The sequence below is a fragment of the Oryx dammah genome, unplaced genomic scaffold (genome assembly GCF_014754425.2).
Source record: "Oryx dammah isolate SB20612 unplaced genomic scaffold, SCBI_Odam_1.1 HiC_scaffold_27, whole genome shotgun sequence".
NCBI classification, from domain to species: Eukaryota; Metazoa; Chordata; class Mammalia; order Artiodactyla; family Bovidae; genus Oryx; species Oryx dammah.
This window is the reverse complement of record NW_024070211.1, coordinates 88,503,591-88,527,329: the sequence shown is the minus strand read 5'-3', so window position 1 is coordinate 88,527,329 and position 23,739 is coordinate 88,503,591. Positions and strand designations below refer to the sequence as shown.

At 38.3% G+C, this 23,739-nt stretch overlaps 1 protein-coding gene across 2 annotated transcripts in view; it reads right to left on the bottom strand.

Moving 5' to 3' along the window:
• The window catches only part of EPC2 (enhancer of polycomb homolog 2), a 129,297-nt gene that overhangs the window by 39,470 nt on the left and 66,088 nt on the right, over positions 1-23,739 (bottom strand). For both annotated transcript variants that reach the window (XM_040229007.1, XM_040229008.1), the window contains exon 3: positions 4,468-4,613. In XM_040229007.1, coding sequence (XP_040084941.1) covers positions 4,468-4,613 — 146 coding nt within the window. The remainder of the gene's footprint in view (positions 1-4,467; positions 4,614-23,739) is intronic.

Sequence of the window (23,739 nt, the reverse complement as noted above, 5' to 3'; positions counted from 1 at the left end):
CGATATACAGCCTTGATGCACTCCCTTCCAAATTTTGAACCAGTCTGTTGTTCCATGTCCAGTTCTCACTGTTGCTTCTTGACCTGCATACAGGTTTCTCAAGACCTCAGGTAAGGTGATCTGGTATTTCCATCTCTTTAAGAATTTTCCACATTTTGTTGTGATCCAAACAGTCAAAGGCTTTAGTCTAGTCAATGAAGAAGTATATATTTTTCTGGAATTCCCTTGCTTTTCCTATGATCCAACGGATGTTGGTGACTTACCTCTGGTTCCTCTGCCTTTTCTAAATCTGTACATCTAGAAATTCTCAGTTCACATACTGTTGAAGCCTAGTTTGAAGGATTATGAGCATTACCTTGATAGCATGTGGAATGAGTGTAATTTGAAAATGTAACTGTGACTTAAAAGCCAAAAAACAGAAGGTGGTAGTTTATTGAGAAAGACAGGCTCAAGTGATAGGGCTCTTTTGGAAATAGGGCCCCTTGGCACATTTTTGGGCAAAAAGAAAAAGACTGAAGAAATGAGAGAAGAGATCATTGAAGACTGAGTATTCAAGGAACATATAGGTGCACAAGGAAGAGTTAGAAATTTAGGGACTAAAGATAAGGGATTTTAAAAACCCACAAGATCCTAAGTTTTGGGAGTCACTGAAGACAGAATGAATACAGTATAAGATCATCTGAAGTTAAAAGATTAACTTTTAGAAAGATTAAACTGGAGAGTCTGTGGGTCTAGACGGAGAATCCAAAAGGCAGCACAAGAAGAGAAAAAAAATATCTTGGGGCTTAAGAAAGAGGTCAAGGCTAAAGGCATACATATTTTATAATACACACAAAAATCCTCAATGAGGTGATTAACCCCCAAATAATGCTGAAGCTGAAACTCCAGTACTTTGGCCATCTCATGAAAAGAGTTGACTCATTGGAAAAGACTCTGATGCTGGGAGGAATTGGGGGCAGGAGGAGAAGGGGACGACAGAGGATGAGATGGCTGGATGGCATCACTGACTCGATGGACATGAGTTTTGGTGAACTCTGGGAGACGGTGATGGACAGGGAGGCCTGGCATGCTACGATTCGTGGGGTTGCAAAGAGTTGGACACAACTGAGCGACTGAACTGAACTGAACCCCCAAATAATCAGGATATGAATACCAAGAACAAAATTTTAAGAAACCTTAATGTTCACAGCAGTTGAATGAAAAGGGAGCCAGTTAAAGAAAGTTAGCAGAAATGGTCATAAAAAATCATTATGGAAACCAAAAGGGAATGAATTATATTTGAAAGACTAAAGGTGATGACAGTTTTAAGAAATGAGAGCTCAAACAGGACAAAGGATGGGGGCTAAAAATAACCACGGACTCTGGCAACGGGAGTTTTCAATAATAACTTCACTGCAACAGTACCCACAGAATAGTGGCAGCAGAAGCTTTTGCCTCAATCCATCTTTTATGTCTTTCTCTACCAATCTAATAAATACCAGTTTAACCATAAACTTGATTCCTTGCCCTGGAATTTGGTATTATACTGGCTCGCAAAATTAGAAAATAAAGAAACCCATGAATTCCCAGATCAGACACTTGGAATAAGGTCTGGCTTTTGCTTGGTTCTATTTATAAGACCACCTTTTTATTCCTGTGCCAAAACCTTCACCTTCATCTCCTCCGCAGAAAGTAGATGTTATCATGCTCTGAGAACCTAGCCAATTGTTTTATGGCCTGGAAGTTTGCATGTGAGCAAAGAGAAATGAAATAGGATGATGCTGATTATAGTTGTTGGTCAGTCCCTCAGGCATGTCCGACTCTGTGCAACCCCATGAACTGCAGCACGCCAGGCTTCCTTGTTCTTTACCATCTTCTGGAGTTTGTTCAAACTCACGTCCATTGAGTTGGTGATGCTGATTATAGTGGATAGTTAACTGCATTGTTGACATGTTTTTTGTTTATCCTGTAATCATGTAGATGGTAAGTTCATAAAGGAAAAGCTTCTGTCAGTTGTCTTATTCACTTGAACATTAAATAAATATTACTAACTCAACGAAAGAAAGCAAACTACAGAAAAAACAGCTGCACGCTTCTGATGACATAATTTCAGCCACCATGAGAATTTCTGAGCAATCATGGAAAACAGCAGAAAAACACAAGTCTGATCAAGCCTAAGATTGCTAGGAAAATTTGCATATAAAGAAGAAAAACTGAAACTGTATCTGATGCTAGTGATCAAAATCCTAGGAAAACTGTGAGCACTAATTATAATGAGATTCACCATGATGATTAAAACAAATTTCCAATAAGAACAGACAACATTTCAAAAATACAAGTAGAATTATTTTTCATAGAGGAGATCTTTTACTATCAGTTCAGTTCATTCGGTCAGTCGTGTCCGACTCTTTGAGACCCCATGAATTGCAGCATGCCAGGCCTCCCTGTCCATCACCATCTCCCGGAGTTCACTCAGACTCAAGTCCATCGAGTCAGTAATGCCATCCAGCCATCTCATCCTGTCGTCCCCTTCTCCTCCTGTCCCCAATCCCTCCCAGTATCAGGGTCTTTTACAATGAGTCAACTCTTCACATGAGGTGGCCAAAGTACTGGAGTTTCAGCTTCAGCATCATTCCCTCCAAAGAAATCCCAGGGCTGATCTCCTTCAGAATGGACTGGTTAGATCTCCTTGCAGTCCAAGGGACTCTCAGGAGTCTTCTCCAACACCACAATTCCAAAGCATCCACAGCCCAACTCCCACATCCATACATGACCACTGGAAAAACCATAGCCTTGACTAGACGGACCTTAGTCGGCAAAGTAATGTCTCTGCTTTTCAATATGCTATTTAGGTTAGTCATAACTTTCCTTCCAAGGAGTAAGTGTCTTTTAATTTCATGGCTGCAGTCACCATCTGCAGTGATTTTGGAGCCCAAATAAATATAAAGTCTGACACTGTTTCCACTGTTTCCCTGTCTATTTCCCATGAAGTGATGGGACCAGATGCCATGATCTTCGTTTTCTGAATGTTGAGTTTTAAGCCAACTTTTTCACTCTCCTCTTTCACTTTCATCAAGAGGCTTTTTAGTTCCTCTTCACTTTCTGCCATAAAGGTGGTGTCATCTGCATATCTGAGGTTATTGATATTTCTCCTGGCAATCTTGATTCCAGCTTGTGCTTCTTTCAGCCCAGCGTTTCTCATGATGTATTCTGCATAGAAGTTAAATAAGCAGGGTGACAATATACAGCCTTGACGGACTCCTTTTCCTATTTGGAACCAGTCTGTTGTTCCATGTCCAGTTCTACCTGTTGCTTCCTGACCTGCATATAGGCAGATCAAGTGGTCTGGTATTCCCATCTCTTTCAGAATTTTCCACAGTTTGATAATTTAGTCAAAATAATCCATCTTTTCTTTTTGTTTTTTAATTTTTATACAATTAGGTTGAATTTTACAAAATTCAGTTTTAATGCATTTTTTTTGTTAGTATACTTCACATTACTTTCCATCAAAATGAGTTGTGGGGAGACTGATAGGCTAAATATGCAGCGAAGTCATTCTACAATGGATAAGTGTGGGAAATGTTCTGAAGAGCTGGTAATACCTCAGGGATTTAAAGGACTAACTTGGAAGTTGGGAGAAAATAATGAATTTGTATAGTTAAACAAGTGAAAAGTTTTAACAGTCTAGTGTAAAAAGCTTATTTATATCAGTAACTTCTAACTACATTAATAAAAGTTAGCATATTAATATACCACACAGGCACACCAACTATTACTTTGATCTTTTAAATTTAACTGTAATATCAATACACGCTCATTATAATAAATTTGTAAAACACAAGAAAGAACATGAAAATCACCAATAATTTCAGCACCTAAATATAAACACTGCTGGCATTTTGCTGCACATTCTTATTTTCTATGCACATGAAGAAATGCTTTAAACAAACCTTAGACTTTTCCACTTTAGCAATTCTCTGTTCTGTTTTTACAGTCCCTGTATCATGTATAGAATGTTCCACTAAAGAAAATTCCTTCTTTGTAAATTTTAAAATTTTACATGTTATATAAATAAGCAAAACTAAAATAATCTTAAACGGTAAAAGCATCTTAATACAAATCTGAGCAACTTTATTGATGTGAGATGACTACCAATGCAACTCAACCAAGCAAATTTAGTTACTGAAGTGTCAAAAAGACAGTTCTATGAAAAGGATCAAGAAGATATTGTAACAATGTAACTAGTATTATTTTTATATCCAAACAAGAAATAAGTCAGAACTGTACTTTTCATACTCCTATTCAAAGATAGTATGCTTAAGTATTTCTTGAACTGTCAAGGAATATTGTAAATAGAAATTCAAGGCTCTTAGGAAAAGAAATTCAAGAGACAGTAAAATGTAATATACTTAGGTCTAAATAAAATGCAAAATAAAACTGCTAGTTAGATGAAATGTTAAGATGAGACATTTTTACAAGGTACAGTACCTGATTCGAACTGGCTTTTTCAAGTCTGTCAATCATAATTTCAAATTGCAAAGGCTTAATTTCCATCTTTCTGTTAAGTCTATTTAATAAGGTCTCATCTTCTGAGTCCATATCATAATCTGGTTGTTCATTGTCTAGATTAAAGGCTAGAAAAGAAAAAAAAAAAATCTTCAAGCTCAGGAGAAATCATGGAGTTATATACTGTTTATATTTGACCACAGAATACTCCCAAAGCATATAAAGCACTGACTAGAGTTCATGAGCGGACATCAAAAAATTGGTTTTAGAGATTTAGCTGAAAATAAATTTTAATTCATATATATTTTAAAGTTTAACAGAACACTAAAATAGCAACTAGAATTTTTTATTTTAAAAACAAAGGGTCACAAATATATATTAAAACATTAACAAATATATAAAAAAAAGATAATACTTATTCTCATGGTAGTTTGGCAGCATAATCAGAAGTTATGGAACAAAATTAACAATCCAGAAATAAACTCAAGTACAAAATATATGATGAGAATGGCATTTCAAACCATTGGAAATAAAACAGACTTAAAAAAAAAAAAGAGGCCCTCGCCTGACAGACTAATTTTCTTAAAAAAAATTTTTTTTAACATGTGCAACATTATAGATGGATCTGAGGCACTATGCTAAATGAAATAAGTCAAAGAAAGACAAATAATGTATGATCTCACTTTTATGTGGAACCTAAAAAACTCAAACTCATAGAAAGAGATCAGACTTGTGGTTACCAGAGGCAGAGGGTGGGATGAGGGGGAAACAGAAGAAGGTAGAGGAGCATGAAAGATAAGGAAAAATGCTAGGAAATTAAAATTTTCAAAATTTCACTTTTGGGGGTACAGTTTCTTCTCTTGGCTGTTGGCTTTATCATCCATTAACAAAGAGAACAACCAATATGGCAGGTTATTAAGAGTTATTGCTTGAAATATTCTTAGTGATGTGTGCAAGAAATTTGCTATTTCAAATGAAATCATCTTTAAGGATTGTCTACCTCTAAGAAGCTGAGTTCTAAATTTGGCCAGAAATTCATTTCTGGGCCCCTGAAGTCAACTGCTTCTTTTTATGAACTGACAAAAATCAGGATGAGGTACTCACTAATATTTAGAATGGACCCCCATAATTTTGAATGGACCCCATGAACAGTATGATAAGGCAAAAAGATATGACATTGGAAGATGAGAGACCAGATCTGTAGGTGTCCAATATGCTACCAGGGAAGAGGGAAGAAACAGCTCCATAAAGAATGAAGAAGCTGGGCCAAAGCGAAAAAAATGCCCAGTTGTGGATGTGTCTAGTGGTAAAAGTAAAGTCTGATGCTGTAAGGGACAATATTGCATAGGAACCTGGAATGTTAGGTCAATGAATCAAGGTAAATTGGATGTGGTCAAGCAGGAGAGGGAAAGAGTAAACACCGACATTTTAGCCATCAGTGAACTAAAGTGGGCCGGAATGGGTGAGTTTTAATTCAGATGACTATTATATCTATTACTGCGGGCAAGAATCCCTTAGAAGAAACAGAGTAGCCCTCACAGTCAACAAAAGAGTCTGAAATGTGGTACTTGGGTGCAATCTCAGAAATGACAGAATGATCTCATTCGATTCTGGCGAACCATTCAACATCACAGGAATCCAAGTCTATGCTCCCAGCCACTAATGCCGAAGAAACTAAAACAGAACATTTCTAGAACTAACACCAAAGACATCCTTTTCATCACAAAGGATTGGAATGCAAAAGTAGGAAGTCAAGAGATACCTGCAGGCAAGTTTGGCCTTGGCGTACAAAATGAAGTACCGCAAAGGCTAACAGCATTTTGTGAAGAGAATTCACTGGTCATAGCAAACACCCTCTTCAAACCACAAAAGAGATGACTCTACTCTAGTGATGGTCTGTATTGACCATTAATGGTCAATACAGAAATCTGCTCTAATTCAGGCTCTTAATGAAGATAAAGTGTTGACTAGGCAAGAACTTTATTAACAGTATAAATTTTGAAACAGCCTTTGTAGGTTTGAAAAACCATTAGCACATCCTATATCCCTTCTTATTATGAAGTCTCAGAACCACATTTTCCCAAGCCAGTGAAATATTTTTGTATCTTTTATAAATCTACTCCGTTAACTTAAGGTATGTAGAACATGAAATTATGACAATTGGTTGGACTGTTATCTTTAGATATGAAGGACTAGTTATATTATGTACATGGAATTAATAAAATTGCCTTAAAAGTGCGTTTTTCCCCTTATATCTCTACCTAACTTGAGATGGTTAGAAAAATAGGTATTTAAAATTAAACCTCTTGCCTGGAGAATCCCAGGGACGGGGGAGCCTGGTGGGCTGCCATCTCTGGGGTCGCAGAGTTGGACACGACTGAAGCGACTTAGCAGCAGCAGTACTTACCTATGCCTTTCTCTCAAATTTTCAAAGCCATGCAATGTGAGAATCAGACGAAATATCTCGTTAAATCTCCCTCACTTCAGAGATGAAAATTTATTCCTAGAGAAGTTCTCAGGTCACATCTCTTAGTGGCAGAAACCATCCTCAACTTCTTGAACCTACACTCAATCCTGACCTCAGGAGTCCCAAAACATGAATTTTCTGTATGGTGAGGGAGTCATATTAGAAAGTGAGCTTTTTAGGGACTTCCCTGGTGGTTGGTCCGGTAGTTAAGAATCCACCTTCCAATGCAGGGGATGTGGGTTCAATCCCTGATCAGGAAACTAAGATCCCACATGCCCCAGAGCGGCTAACTCAGCACCAAAACTACTGAAGCCCAAGAGCTCTGCAGCCTGTGCTCCACAATGAGAAGCCTGCACACTGCAACTAGAGAAAGCACTCACACTACAATGAAGACCCTGTGCACTGCAGCGAAGACACAGCACAGCCAAAATTAAAAAAGAACTTCTTTTTTAAATGAAAGCTTTTTTAAAAGGTCTGAATTGTTGGGAATCTCCTCCTTGAACTGAACTGGCATCCACCTCCAGTTGAACTTTTTATTCCTTTAATTTATTTATTTAACTCTAATGCAAGTCAGAATGAAGAACACGATAAAATGAAACATAAGCAGTATACAGAATGAGACTCAGAAGGTAAAGAATCCCGGCTGTAATGCAGGAGACCCGAGTTCAATCCCTGGGTAGGGAATATTCCCTGGAGGAGGAACTGGCAATCCACTCCAGTATTCTTGCTTGGAAAATCCCATGGACAGAGAGGAGCCTGGTGAGCTATAGTCCATGGGGGTCACAAAGAGTCAGAAATGACTTAGCACCTAAATAGACATCAGATTCATTGTATTATCTGCAGCCAAGATGGAGCAGCTCTATACAGTCAGCAAAAACAAGACCTGGAGCTGACTGTGGCTCAGAGATCAGCTCCGTACTACAAAATTGAGACTTAAGTTGAAGAAAGTAGAGAAAACCAACAGACCATTCAGATGTGACCTGAATCAAATTCTCTATGACACACATTACAGGTGGTGAACAGATTCAAGGGATTAAATCTGGTAGACAGAGTGAATGAAGAACTATGGATGGAGGTTTGTAACACTGCAGTTACAAAACCGGTGACCAAAGCCATCCCAAAGAAACAGAAATGCAAGAAGGTAAAATGGTTGTCAGAGGAGGCTTACAAATGGCTGAGAGAAGAGACGTGAAAGGCAAAGGAGAAAGGGAAAGATATCCAACTGAATGCAAAATTCCAGAGAACAGCAAGTAGAGATAAGAAAGGCTTCTTAAGTCAACAATGCAATTAAACAGAGGAAAACAACAGAATGGGAAAGACTAGACTCTCAAAGAAAATTAGAGATACCAAGGGAACATTTCATGCAAAGACAGGCACAATAAAGGAAAGAAAGGGCAAGGACCAAACAAAAGCAGAAGAGATTAAGAAGACGTGGCAAGAATACACGGAAGAACTATACGAAAAAGGTCTTCATGACCAGGATAACCATGAGAGTATGGTAACTCACCTAGAGCCAGACATCCTGGAATGTGAGGTCAAGTGGGCCTTAGGAAGCATCACTACAAGCAAAGCTAGTGGAAGTGATGGAATTCCAGCTGAGCTATTTCAAATCCTAAAAGACGATGCTGTGAAAGTGTGGTACTCAATACGCCAGAAAATTTGGAAAACTCAGCAGTGGCCACAGGACTGGAAAAGGTCAGTTTTCATTCCAATCCCAAAGAAAGGCAATGCCAAAGAATGTTCAAACTACCACACAATTGCACTCATCTCACACGCTAGTAAAGTAATGCTCAAAATTCTCCAAGCCAGGTTTCAACAGTACGAGAACCGTGAACTTCCAGATGCTCAAGGTGGATTTAGAAAAGGCAGAGAAACCAGAGATCAAATTGCCAACATCTGTTGGATCATCGAAAAAGCAAGGGATTTCCAGAAAAATATCTACTTCTGCTTCACTGACTAGGCTAAAGCCTTTGACTGGGTGGATCACAACAAACTGGAAAATTCCTAAAGAGATGGGAATACCAGACCACCTTACTTGCCTCCTGAGAAATCTGTATGTAGATCAAGAAGCAAAAGTGAGAACTGGACATGGAACAACTAACTGATTCAAAATGGAGAAAGGAGTATATCAAGGCTGGATACTGTCACTCTGCTTATTTAATGTCTATGCAGAGTACATCATGTGAAATGCCCAGGCTGGATGAAGCACAAGCTAGAATCAAAATTGCCAGGAGAAACATCAACAACCTCAGATATGCAGATGATATCACTCTAAAAGCAGAAAGCAAAGCGGAACTAGAGAGCCTCTTCATGAGGGTGAAAAAGCTGGCTTAAAACTCAACATTCAAAAAAACTAAGATCATGAAATCTGGTCCCATCATTTAATGGCAAATAGATGAGGAAAATGTACAAAGACTGGCAGATTTTATTTTCTTGGGCTCCTAAATCACTGTGGACAGTGCCTGCCAGCCACAAAATTATAAGATGCTTGCTCCTTGGAAGAAAAGCTATGATGAAACTAGACAGGGTACGAAATAGCAGAGATAGCACTTTGCCGACAAAGGTCCGTATGGTCAAAGCTGTGTGTGTTAGTTGTTCAGTTGTGTTCGAATCTTTGCAACCCCATGGACTATAGCCCACCAGGCTCCTCTGTCCGTGGAATTCTCCAGGCAAGAATACTGGAGTGGGTTGCCACCTCCTTCTCCAGGGGATCTTCCCCACCCACAGATTGAACCCTGGTCTCCTGCATTGAAAATGGATGCTTTACCGTCTGAGCTACTAGAGAAGGCCATCGTCAAAGCTGGTTATTGGTTTTTCCAGTAGTCATGGAGAGTTGGGCCATAAAGACAGCTGAGTGCCAAAAACTTGATGCTTTCAAACTATGGTGCTGGAGAAGACTCAAGAGTCCCCTGGACAGCAAGATCTTTATACCTGTCAATTCTACAGGAAATCAACACTGAATATTCATTGGAAGGACTGATGCTGAAGCTGAAGCACCAATACTTGGGTCACTTGATGTGAAGAGCTGACTCACTGGAAAAGACCCTTATGCTGGGAAAGACTAAGGACAGGAGACGGGTCAGGAGAGGATGAGATGGTTGGATGGCATCATTGACTCGACAGACATGAGTTTGAGCTAACTCTGAAAGGTATCTGAAAGACAGTGGAGGACAGAGGAACCTGGAGTGCTGCAGTCCATGGGGTAACAAAGAGTTGGACACAACTGAGTGACTAAACAACAACCACAGTTTCACTTTCATTAACACTATGAAAAGTATACACATTTCTGCTATAACATGATATGAGTTTCTAAAAAAAAAAAAATCTTCTATATATACAACTGTACATCAACAATAACAGGCTTATGTAAAGTCCATATAACTTATCAGAACCCAAACAAACCATAAATGTTATAATAGATGGTCATGTAAGTGACTTAGAATAGCTGGCTACTACCTCAGTTCAGTTCAGTTGCTCAGTCATGTCCAACTCTTTGTGACCCCATGAATTGCAGCACGCCAGGCCTCCCTGTCCATCACCAACTCCCAGAGTTCACTCAAACTCATGTCCATAGAGTCGGTGATGCCATCCAACCGTCTCATCCTCTGTCGTCCCCTTCTCCTCCTGCCCCCAATCCCTCTCAGCATCAGAGTTTTTTCCAATGAAGTCAACTCTTCGCATGAGGTGGCCAAAGTATTGGAGTTTCAGCTTAACATCAGTCCTTCCAAAGAAATCCCAGGGCTGATCTCCTTTAAATTGGACTGGTTGGATCTCCTTGCAGTCCAAGGGACTCTCAAGAGTCTTCTCCAACACCACAGTTCAAAAGCATCAATTCTTTGGCGCTCAGCTTTCTTCAAAGTCCAACTCTCACATCCATACATGACTACTGGAAAAATCATAGCCTTGACTAGACGGACCTTGGTTGGCAAAGTAATGTCTCTGCTTTTTAATATGCTATCTAGGTTAGTCATAACTTCCCTTCCAAGGAGTAAGTGTCTTTTTATTTCATGGCTGCAATCACCATGTGCAGTGATTTTGGAGCACCAAAAAATAAAGTCTGACATTGTTTCTACTGTTTCCCCGTCTCGGAACACTAAAAAAGCACAAAAAACCCCCAGAATGTAACTGCTGTCTTGTGGATACTCAGACAACACGGACCGTAAGGGATGTTGGTACATTAGGGCTTCAGGAAGAAATGCTGTGTGAGAGCTGTGCAAGGCTGGGGATATTATCTTTTTGGGAAAGGAATTCTAGGTGCAGGTACTTATATTTAATTTCTTAATACAGAGTTGGAAGGGCTCATTAAATGTTGAGCAGTTAAGGTAAAGCATTTGCTCTGCCCTAATGAAGATTTTAATCCTTCTGTTACTATTCCAGCCACTTTTGGCAAGGAAAATCATAAAAGAAACAAGACAACTTCCATGCAGTACTGAACTCATTCCCTTCCTTTACTCACTGTCGTTAAGCTAATTAGTATCATAAACACTTGTGCAGAATAGTCTGTACAGCAAATCTGTATTACTAAGGACAAAAGAAATAATTTTATGTAGATTACCTGTCCTGATGCTGTTTTTATGATATCCTAAATGATACAAATTTATCATTTGTATAGCCCCATGCCATAGTGCTCTTTGTAATGAATGAGATATTGTTTATAAATCCATCAATTAACAAGAGAAATGCATATAAAACATATTTCACAGGCAATTATCTACATAATTATATCAGTTCAGTTCAGTTGGTCAGTCATATCCAACTCTTTGCAACTCCATGGACTGCAGCATGCAGGCTTTCCTGTCCATCACCAACTCCTGGAGCTTGCTCAAATTCATGTCCATCAAGTTGGTGATGCCATCCAACCATCTTATCTTCTGTTGTCCCCTTCTCCTCCCACCTTCCAATCTTTCCCAGCATCAGGGTCTTTTCAAATGAATCAGTTCTTTGCATCAGTTGGCAGCTTCAGTCCTTCCAAAGAATATTCAGGACTGATTTTCTTTAGGATTGACTGGTTTGATCTCCTCGCAGTCCAAGGGACTCTCAAGAGTCTTCTCCAACACCACAGTTCAAAAGCATCAATTCTTCGGCACTCAGCTTTCTTTATAGTCCAACTCTCAACATCCACACATGACTACTAGAAAAACCATTAACTTTGACTAGATGGACCTTGGTTGGCAAAGTAATGTCTCTGCTTTTTAATATGCTGTCTAGGCTGGTCATAGCTTTTCTTCCAAGGAGCAAGCGTCTTTTAATTTCATGGCTGCAATCATCATCTGCCATGATTTTGGAGCTCAAGAAAATAAAGTCTGTCACTGTTTCCATTGTTTCCCCATCTACTGGCCATGAAGTGATGGGATCAGATGCATGACCTTCATTTTTTAAATCCTAAGTTTTAGGTCAACTTTTTCACTTTACTCTCTCATTTTCATCCAGAGGCTCTTTAGTTCCTCTTCACTTTCTGCCATAAGGGTGGTGTCATCTGTATATTTGCTGCTGCTGCTGCCAAGTCGCTTCAGTCGTGTCCGAATCTGTGCGACCCCAGAGACGGCAGCCCATGAGGCTCCCCCGTCCCTGGGATTCTCCAGGCAGGAACACTGGAGTGGGTTGCCATTTCCTTCTCCAATGCAAGAAAGTGAAAAGTGAAAGTGAAGTCGCTCAGTCGTGTCCGACTCTTAGCGACCCCATGGACTCCGGCCCACCAGGCTCTTCCGTCCATGGCATTTTCCAGGCAAGAGTGCTGGAGTGGGGTGCCATTGCCTTCTCCACTGTATATCTGAGGTTATTGATATTTCTCCCAACAATCTTGATTCCAGCTTGTGCTTCATCCAGCCTGTTATTTCATATGATGTATTCTGAATAGGAGTTAAATAAGCAGGGTGACAATATACTGCCTTGACATACTCCTTTCCCAATTTCGAACCAGTCCATTGTTCCATATCTGGTTCTAACTGTTATTTCTTGACCTGCATAGGGATTTCTCAGGAGGCAGGTAAGGTGGTCTGGTGTTCCCATCTCTTGAAGAATTTTCCAGTTTGTTGTGATCCACACAGTCAAAGGCTTTGGCAAGGCCAACAAAGCAGATGTTTTTCTGGAATTCTCTTGCTTTTTCTATGATCTAATGGATGTTGGCAATTTTTTCTCGTTCCTCTGCCTTTTCTAAATCCAGCATGAACATCTGGAAGTTCTTGGTTCACGTAATGTTGAAGCCTAGCTTGTAGAATTTTGAGAATTACTTTGCTAGTGCATGAGATGAGTGCAACTGTGTGGTAGTTTGAATATTCTTTGGCATTGCTCTTCTTTGGGACTGGAATGAAAACTGACCTTTTCGAGTCCTGTGGCAACTGCTGAGTTCTCCAAATTTTCTGGCATATTGAGTGCTGCACTTTAACAGCATCATCCTTTAGGATCTGAAATAGCTCAGCTGGAATTCCATCACTTCTGCTAGCTTTGTTTGCAGTGATGCTTCTTAAGGCCCACTTGACTTCGAATTGGAGGATGTCTGGCTCTAGATGAGTGTGATCACACCATTGTGGTCATCTGGGTCATTAAGATCTTTTTTGTATAATTCCCAATTTTATATATATATATATATATAAAATTATAGAATTTTCACTTAAAGGGCTTTTTTTTGGATGGGCATGGCAAGAGAAGCTGTTTTATTTCATTTTTTAATGTGGTAAAATACATGTAAGGGAATTTTTTTTATTTTCTTAACCAGTTTTAAGCATATAGCTTAGTGATATTAAGTACACTCACAACGCTATGCAACCATCACCATCATCCATCTCTAGAAGCACCAGAAAGGTTTCATAATTTCCTGCTACTATTTCTTGCTCACGCTGCCAAAAACATGAAGTGACTTAGAAAGGCAGAAAGCGAAGAGAAACTCAAGAGCTTCTTGAAAGTCAAAGAGGAGAGGGAAAGAGCCGGCTTAAAACCCAAAATTTAAGAAACTAAGATCATGGCATCCAGTCCCATTACTTTATGGCAAACAGACGGGTAAGAAATGGAAAAAGTGACAAGACTTGATTTTGGGGGGCTCCAAAATTACTGTGGATGGTGACTACCGTCATGAAATTAAAAGAGCTTCCTCCTTGGAAAGAAAGCTATGACAAACCTAGACAAAATATGAAAAAGCAGAGATCATTTTGCTGACAAAGGTCCGTATAGTCAAAGCTATGGTTTTTCAGTAATCATGTATGGGTTAGAGCTGGACTGCAAAAGAAGGCTGAGAGCTGAAGAACTGATGCTTTTCGAATTGTGGTGCTGGAGAAGACTCTTCAGCGTTCCTCGGACAGCAAGGAGATCAAATCGGTCAATCCTAAAGGAAATCAGTCCTGAATATTCTTTGGAAGGACTGATGCTGCAGTTGAAACTCCAATACTTTGGTCACCTGATGTGAAGAGGTAACTCACTGGAAAAGACCCTGATGCTGGGAAAGACTGAGGGCAGGAGGAGAAGCAGGGGACAGAGGATGAAACAGTTGGATGGCATCACCAACTCAATGGATAGGAGTTTGAGTAAACTCTGGGAGATAGTGAAGGACAGGGAAGTGTGGTGTGCTGCAGCCCACAGGGTAGCAAAGAGTCCAACATGACTGAGCAACCAAACAACAAGCACTGTGTAGAAATAATACCTATTTTCTACACATACCAGAGAAATAGTTTACAGAGTGAATCAATAGATGTTTGTAAAACATACAAAGTCCTGGTTTAGCATGAATTCAACTTATTAAGTGCTTATTTAATGGGTCAGGTGGACAGCTAGGTATAATACCCAGAGATAAACAGAGGAATCTCTGTCCATAGTTCCTCATTTTGAGTATGAAAATATTACACTTGTAAACACTCTTGTATACAAAAAGAACTTCTTGTCTCTCAAGGTTTTCCTCCCAAACACCCATATCTGGTGGTCACTGGGTTTTTAGACATTGTTTTTAATGGGAATGTTTTTTAAAAAGTCATTGTTTTATTTCTTCTGCAGTATGTCCCAAGTCTCACCCACATCTGGTTAGTTCCAAAACTATTCAACTTCAAAACTGGTCCAGCAACACAGCTGCCTGCAGATGAGCCTGGGAACTGTCAAAGACTTGCCGAGGTGTTGTAGGGCATGGGCCATGTCCAGAGATGGAAATGTGGAAAGCAGTCCCTCCCAGTACCACTCAGCTCCATGTTTGCCAAGCACCTTGCTCAGACAGGACTCAGAACATTCTTTGCCTTAACAAAGAATTATGCTGCATCTTTGAATTACATGAGCATTGCCCAGTGTATGTCTTTTCTGTCCTCTGATTTAGAAGAGGGGTATGGCTGTATGTCATGCTTCTTTTGGATACTTATAGTAAAGAGGCTAACTTGTGTGCATATTTCTGAATTTTAGTTCTTTGGAAGGGACTTGCACCACTGATGGATAGCGTGTGCTTATTTCCATTTCAAATAAGTAAACTCTTTTAAAACAAGTCTGGCTGTATCCCTCATGTTCTTCCTTTCCTACCAGAAATAATAATTACCACATAATATGGCTCTAGGAAATAAAGAGAAAAAAGGCCACGCTGCCATTAAAAAAACAGTGACCAGAGAATACACTACCAACAGTCACAAACACATCATATACTGAGAAATCTGAAAACACACCATGAAGGAGATGGAAACATCTCATGTATTATCTGCTAACAGGCTCAATGACGCAGTCTGGACTAAAAGATTAGGGCTGTACCCTACCATATTTGGGCATGCTTATTCAGAAAACATCATTAATATGAAGATTTCCTGAAGAAGCACTATACACTGGTCACCTAGGTACATATCCTCACTTTCAACAACTTGCAGAGCTTGCAGAACACCCTACAAATATGGAGACTAGAAGGCTTTGCATTTCTTCTTTCCACAGAGCACAGAGTAGTGGGGATTTTGTAAAACAGTGGGTAAACTAGGGTCATCTGTCTGGTCTACAGTACATCTAATAATAAGCTCGTCTGCACCAAAATCGTAATGAGAAACTACATTGTGCTCATCAATACGCACGCAACATTTAGTAAAGTCCCAAGTCCCACTCCACACAGTCCCGGAGCCCCAAGAGGCAAAAGCTGACTCCTAAGAAGAAAATTTAAACAAAAGCAGTCAAAATATTTAAAAGAAAGGAACAGGGATACTCAGATTGTTTCCTGAGTCCTCCTCCCCCAATTTTTAAAATCGATGGCAACTTGTCAAGAGGAAAACTAGAATAAACAAAGATATGCTGGGAGATCTAGATGCCAATTAGCTTTACTCAAATCATATAGTAGTTACTCTTTTCTGGTAAAAATCTTAAGAAGTAATAGTTCCTATGGGGAGTTGTAGACCAGAACCCAGATGTTTAACCACATAATTACATAACTAAATGGTTACCCAAGCAATATTTAATAAAGTAAATATCTTAGCATCATAAAATCTGGATAACTTTCATTTTTACAGTTTTTTTTAGTACATTTTGACCACCAGGGCAAGACCAAAAAAATTTACAAATAACAAAAGTTACATGATATATAGAGCTGGAATCATCTTATACATTAGAAAAATGAGGTTAAAAACACTGGTGAGTTGAGCACAGGTTTCAGGATCTCAACTCATAGAGCTCAGTGATTCTTCCACTATAACTATAATAAAAAGCTCCTTCATGGTCAAAAGGAGGTAAATTAAAAGATTGTTTTCTGTTCAGTCATGGACTTAAATGCTTAAGATAATACATTACAAGCATTTAATAGCAAACAGTAAAAAGATTTATTTACAAGTAAATGCAAGTTGACTACCATGCATGTGAAACAAGTTATTGTGGGCCCAGTGCACCAGGCACTCAAGGATTTGTTAAAAACAAATATTAAAAATTAAAATAAAAACAAACTCTTATAAGACTTCCCCATTTAAAGTTATTTTACATTACGAAAAATTTCAACAATTACTTATGAATTATTGATGATAATTTTTTAATGTAAAAAGAAGCAATATTATACAAAGCTCCTATTTTCATTCATGTTTCAAATTTTCTGAATGCTTATTTCTGGACTATTTGTCAATATCCAATCCCTCTGATGCAAGCAATAAAATAAGATAGAAGGACCAGTACACCTTATTTTGTAAAGGTTCATCTTTTAATGGTAACACTTATAAGAGTGTCATTCACTTAAAAACTCTGATCTATCTCTTCTTCCAGCTCTGCATTTCCTTTCCTATACAATTTCCAAAATTATGTTTTTTAATCCACTGAATCCAGTAAAAACAAACACTGAATGTACAACATGTGTAACAGGCTCCCTTCTAAATTAAGATAGATAACAATACCATAAAACACAGAATAAGTGATGAAAGGTAATTCCAGACAGAGAGTAGCAGGAAAAAAGGGAATATGCTGAACTAGTATCAATTATCAATGATGAGTTTGGCTAGTAGGCTAGATGATTACAAAGCACTTTCAAAGAGTAGGACAAAAATTCAAAACCATACGTCCACTGAAGTTGTAAGCATATATATAAAATGAACATATAAAGGGAAAACATAGTCACAACACTCTCCAACATAAATTGCAGGAATATCTTTTTTGATCCGTCTCCCAGAATAATGAAAATAACAAAAGTAAACAAACGGGATCTACTTAAACTCAAAAGCTTTTACACGGCAAAGGAAACAAACAAAATGAGAAGCTGACCTACAAACTGGGAGAAAATATTTTATGAATGTCCTTCAAAAAACAAAAATAGAGCTACCATATGACCCTGCAATCCCCACTCCTAGGCATATACTCAAAATAAAAGACCATGGTCTGAAAGAATACATGCACCTCAAAGTTCACTGCAAAACTGTTTATAATAGCAAAGACATGGAAGCAACCAAAATGTCCCTCAACAGAGGAATGGGTAAAGAAGATGTAGTGCATACAGACAACTGAGTATTACTCAGGCATTAAAAAGAATGAAATAATGCAACCTGCAGCAACATGGATGGACCTAGAGATTGTCATAGTGAGTGAAATAAAGCAGACACAATGAGAAATATTGTATGACATCCCTTATATGTGGAACCTAAAAAGCAATGATACAAATGCACTTATTTACAAAGCCGAAACAGACTCACAGACTTAAGAGAAGAAACTTATGATTGCTGGGGGGCAGTGGGGGGCGGGGGAAGGATGCAGGGAAGGGATAGTTAGGGAGTTTGGGATGGATATGTACACACTGCTATATTTAAAATGGATAACCACAAAGACATGTTACATAGCATGTGGAACTCTGCTCAATGTTATGTTGCAGCCTGGGTGGGAGGGGAGTTTGGAGAATGGATTCATGTATATGTATGGCTGAGTCCCTTTGCTATCCACCTGAAACTATCACAAATTGTTAACTGGCTGTACTTTGGAGTATAGCATTAAAACAAAAATACCAAAAAGTATATAAATATTTTTAAAGTAGAGTTGATCAGTTTCACAAACCTAGCGTCAGCAGTGCTACTGCATATCTAAAGCCCAGTGAAATGGAAGCCAGTGTATACTAATGTAGGCTCTGACCAGGAAGATCTATGAACTAAGTAGCTGGAATAAATCATCTTCCTAAGATCGCACATACCTAACTCTAAGAAGTCCAGGAATCTGACAAAGGCTCACAAGTCTCTCCTTTACTTTAATATTATCAAAGCCTTTAAAACAGTGCTTCTCAAACTTAAGCACTCACCAGAATCATCTGATTGAATCAGATTGCCGAGCTCGCTCGACTGAATTAAACAATTTCTGACAACAGCAGATCTGAAGTGGAGTCTGTGAACACATTCCGAAGTGATGCTGAATAACATTCTGAAAAACTCTAATCTAAATGCAAGTCTTCACTCTTTAAAGATTATAAAACTTTACTTACGCCTAATGTGAAATAAGATGAACTTTTATTTCATCATAACTTTTATGAAATTCATGTATTGTTAAAATCCTCAGGCTTCAAATTATTTTCAAAGTAGTTAATGACAAACTAGTACATCTCAAAGTTCAGAGGCAACCCAAGCACCATCCTCCCTCCTTTGCTTGGAGCTCTCCAAGGTTCTGATAGCTTGCAAACCTAGCAGTTCTAAATGTTGTACCAATAGATCAAACAAATGTTAATTAAGTCAGAATTCTTGACTTTGCTTCTCTGAGATTTTCTACTGTTATAAGACCTGACCAGAGACCTCATTTACACTTTCTTCCCAATGTACGAAAAAAGAAAACGAAGTAAAAAGCGTCCAAGGCTACTTTCTACAAGATAACATAGTGATCCAAATCCATCCACCAGCTGATTTATTCTAAAGTGTTCTAGGTTTGTATTATACTCAAGGGTATTCATTCCTGTAGTCTTTTTGCTGATAGCCAACAAATTACATTCCTCTCCCACTTTGAAGAATTAAATTTCATATAAACGACAAGTATTACTGGTGAAAACTGGTAGCAATGAGCTACTTTCATGGAACTACAGACCATGAAAATGAGTAAGGGGGTATTTTGAAACTTTCAGGTAGAGATTTTCATCATTTGAGAGGGAAAAGAGCCTAATGATATTAGAGAGAACCTAGGGGATGTGATCGGAGAAGGCAATGGCACCCCACTCCAGTACTCTTGCCTGGAAAATCCCATGGACGGAGGACCCTGGTGGGCTGCAGTCCATGGGGTCGCAAAGAGTTGGACACAACTTAGCAACTTCACTTTCACTTTTCACTTTCATGCACTGGAGAAGGAAATGGCAACCCACTCCAGTGTTCTTGCCTGAAGAATCCCAGGGGCAGGGGAGCCTGGTGGGCTGCTGTCTGTGGGGTCACACAGAGTTGGACACGACTGAAGCAACTTAGCAGCAGCTGCGCAGCGGATGTGATAGTTGATTTTTTTTTTTTTTAAGTCAGGTGTATCAAGATAATGATCCTTTTATTCTCTCTCAAATTATGCTTTTTCTTAGTCTTCTCTTAGCTCTTCCTTCAGATTCTTCCTCCCTTGTTTTCTAATAACTCAAGAGACAACTGGACAAGTAACAGTTCAAGACATGAGAATGCTAATGAATCCTAAACATATGAAAAGAACCTCAACCTTATTTATAAGAAATCTAAATTAAAACTACACTGAGAAATCAGAATAAAGTCTGTGTGTTAGGTAAGACAGGATGAGAAGTATATAGGAACACTTTGCACTATTGTCACAACCGTCCTGTAAAAACTAAAATTTTTCCAAAATCATAAGTTTATTAAAAAAAAAATACTACACTTAGGTGTATTATATAGCACCTACTGAACTGCTAAAATCAGAAAATTCAAAAGCAGTCTTTTGACAAGGATATGGGGAAATAAGCTCTTTTATACCTTGCGAGAAGACATCCAAAATAGTATTAACCCTTACAGAGAGAAATTTGACAAATTCTGTAAAGATACAATCATACCTTTATGAAATTCTTTATATTCATCATCATTCACTAAGTCACTAACCGTAATAACAGAAGACTAGAAACAATCCAAGTTTCCTTCCATAAGAAGCTGGATAATTAACTGGCACATCTCAAACACAAAGGAGTATCTATGCAGCAGCGAAAAGGAGTGGGAACACACTACATGCTAATAAAGGATAATTCCTAGACTACACTCTTACACACAAACATGCAACATATGCTAGAGGGTACATACAGTATGCTAAATTTTGTGAAAGAAGGGGTATAAAAATATAATTTCCTGTCTATGTGAATCTGTATTACAAACTCCTAAAAAATAGGGAACACACATTCTATTAATATCTAATAGTGTAAACTAATAAATAAATCACAGAAAAAAAAAAGTATGTCTCTAGCCCACTAAATGGATAGGAACTTGAGAAATTAAACAGCAGTATTCTTATAAACAGACTTATTTTAATGTTAGCAAAATATTAACTGGACTAGAAAATAAACTCAATATACAAAAGATATCAGAAAGACTTAAAATAGAAATCTTAATAGACCTGAAAAAAAGTCCAAATATATAAACACGAGTCAGAGACAAAGGAATAATTTCCTTTACAAAAAGAGATTTTTTTAAGAAGATGTCACCAAATATTCTTTTCAAAAATCATACCTATGGTAGATATAAAATACCATATTTTATTCTTTAAAAATATAAATTTACTTATTTTAATTGGAGGCTAATTACTTTACAATATTGTATTAGTTTTGCCATACATCAACATGAATCCACAACAGGTATACACGTGTTCCCCATCCTAAACCCCATTCCCACCTCCCTCCGTGAACCATCCCTCTCGGTCATCCCAGTGCACCAGCCCCAAGCATCCTATATCCTGCATCGAACCTGGACTGGCGATTCGTTTCATATATGATATTATACATGTTTCAATGCCATTCTCCCAAATCCCACCCTCTCCCTCAGAGTCCCAAAGACTGTTCTATACATCTGTGTCTCTTTTGCTGTCTCACATACAGGGTTATCGTTATCATCTTTCTAAATTCCATATATATGCTTTGGAATACTGTATTGGTGTTTTTCTTTCTGGCTTACTTCACTCTGTATAATTGGCTCCAGTTTCATCCACCTCATTAGAACTGATTCAAATGTATTCTTTTTAATGGCTGAGTAATACTCCATTGTGTATATGTACCACACCTTTCTTATCCATTCATCTGCTGATGGACATCTAGGTTGCTTCCATGTCCTGGCTATTATAAACAGTGCTGCGATGAACACTGGGGTACATGTGTCTCTTTCAATTCTGGTTTCCTTCGTGTGTATGCCCAGCAGTGGGATTGCTGGGTCATAAGGCAGTTCTATTTCCAGTTTTTTAAGGAATCTCCACACTGTTCTCCATAGTGGCTGTACTAGTTTGCATTCCCACCAACAGTGTAAGAGGGTTCCCTTTTCTCCACACGCTCTCCAGCATTTATTGCTTGCAGACTTCTGGATCTCAGCCATTCTGACTGGCGTGAAATGATACCTCATTGTGGTTTTGATTTGCACTTCTCTGATAATGAGTGATGTTGAATATCCTTTCATGTGTTTGTTAGCCATCTGTATGTCTTCTTTGGAGAAATGTCTGTTTAGTTCTTTGGCCCATTTTTTGATTGGGTCGTTTATTTTTCTGGAATTGAGCTGCAGGAGTTGCTTGTATATTTTTGAGATTAGTTGTTTGTCAGTTGCTTCATTTGCTATTATTTTCTCCCATTCTGAAGGCTGTCTTTTCACCTTGCTTTTAGTTTCCTTTGTTGTGCAGAAGCTTTTAATTTTAATTAGGTCCTATTTGTTTATTTTTGCTTTTATTTCCAGTATTCTGGGAGGTGGGTCATAGAGGATCCTGCTGTGAATTATGTCAGACAGTGCTTTGCCTCTGTTCTCCTCTAGGAGTTTTATGGTTTCTGGTCTTACATTTAGATCTTTAATCCATTTTGAGTTTATTTCTGTGTATAGTGTTAGAAAGTGTTCTAGTTTCATTCTTTTACAAGTGGTTGACCAGTTTTCCCAGCACCACTTGTTAAAGAGATTGTCTTTAATCCACTGTATATTCTTGCCTCCTTTGTCGAAGATAAGGTGTCCATAGGTGTGCAGATTTATCTCTGGGCTTTCTATTTTGTTCCACTGATCTACAGTTCTGTCTTTGTGCCAGCACCATACTGTCTTAATGACTGTGGCTTTGTAGTAGAGCCTGAAGTCAGGCAGGTTGATTCTTCCAGTTTCATTCTTCTTTCTGAAGATTGCTTTGGCTATTTGAGGTTTTTTGTATTTCCATACAAATTGTGAAATTATTTGTTCTAGCTCTGTGAAAAATACCATTGGTAGCTTGATAGGGATTGCATTGAATCTATAGATTGCTTTGGTACGGTAGTATACTCATTTTCACTATATTGATTCTTCTGATCCATGAACATGGTATATTTCTCCATCTATTAGTGTCCTCTTACCTCAATATAATAAAAGCTATATATGACAAACCCACAGCAAACATTATCCTCAATGGTGAAAAACTGAAAGCATTCCCCCTAAGTCAGGAACAAGACAAGGGTGCCCACTTTCACCACTACTATTCAACATAGTTTTGGAAGTTTTTGCCACAGCAATCAGAGCAGAAAAAGAAATAAAAGGAATCCAAATTGGAAAAGAAGAAGTAAAACTCTCACTGTTTGCAGATGACATGATCCTCTACATAGAAAACCCTACAGACTCCACCAGAAAACTACTAGAACTAATCAATGAATATAGTAAAGTTGCAGGATATAAAATCAACACACAGAAATCCCTTGCATTCCTATACACTAATAATGAGAAAATAGAGAAATTAAGGAAACAATTCCATTCACCATTGCAACGAAAAGAATAAAATACTTAGGAATATATCTACCTAAAGAAACTAAAGACCTATAAATAGAAAACTATAAAACACTGGTGAAAGAAATCAAAGAGGACCATATTTTAAAATATAGATTTTAGATTTCAAAACATACCGTAATAACACAATAATCAAAACAATATGGTACTGACATAAAGACCAGTGGAACAAGGAGCCAAGAAATAAACTGTCATTAATATGTGACCAAATGATCAAAATGGGTGCCAAGATGCAATGGAGAAAGGATAGTCCTTCAACAAACAGTGTTGGGAAAACTAGAAATCCACATGCAAAAGATGAAGATGGATCCTTATCTTACATCATACACAAATATCAACTTGAAACTCCTAGAAGAAACAGAGAATGAAAACTTTGTGACCCTGGGTTTGTCTATGATTTCTTGAATATGATACCAACAGCATAGGCTCCAAAAGCAAAAAGAGACAAATGGGACT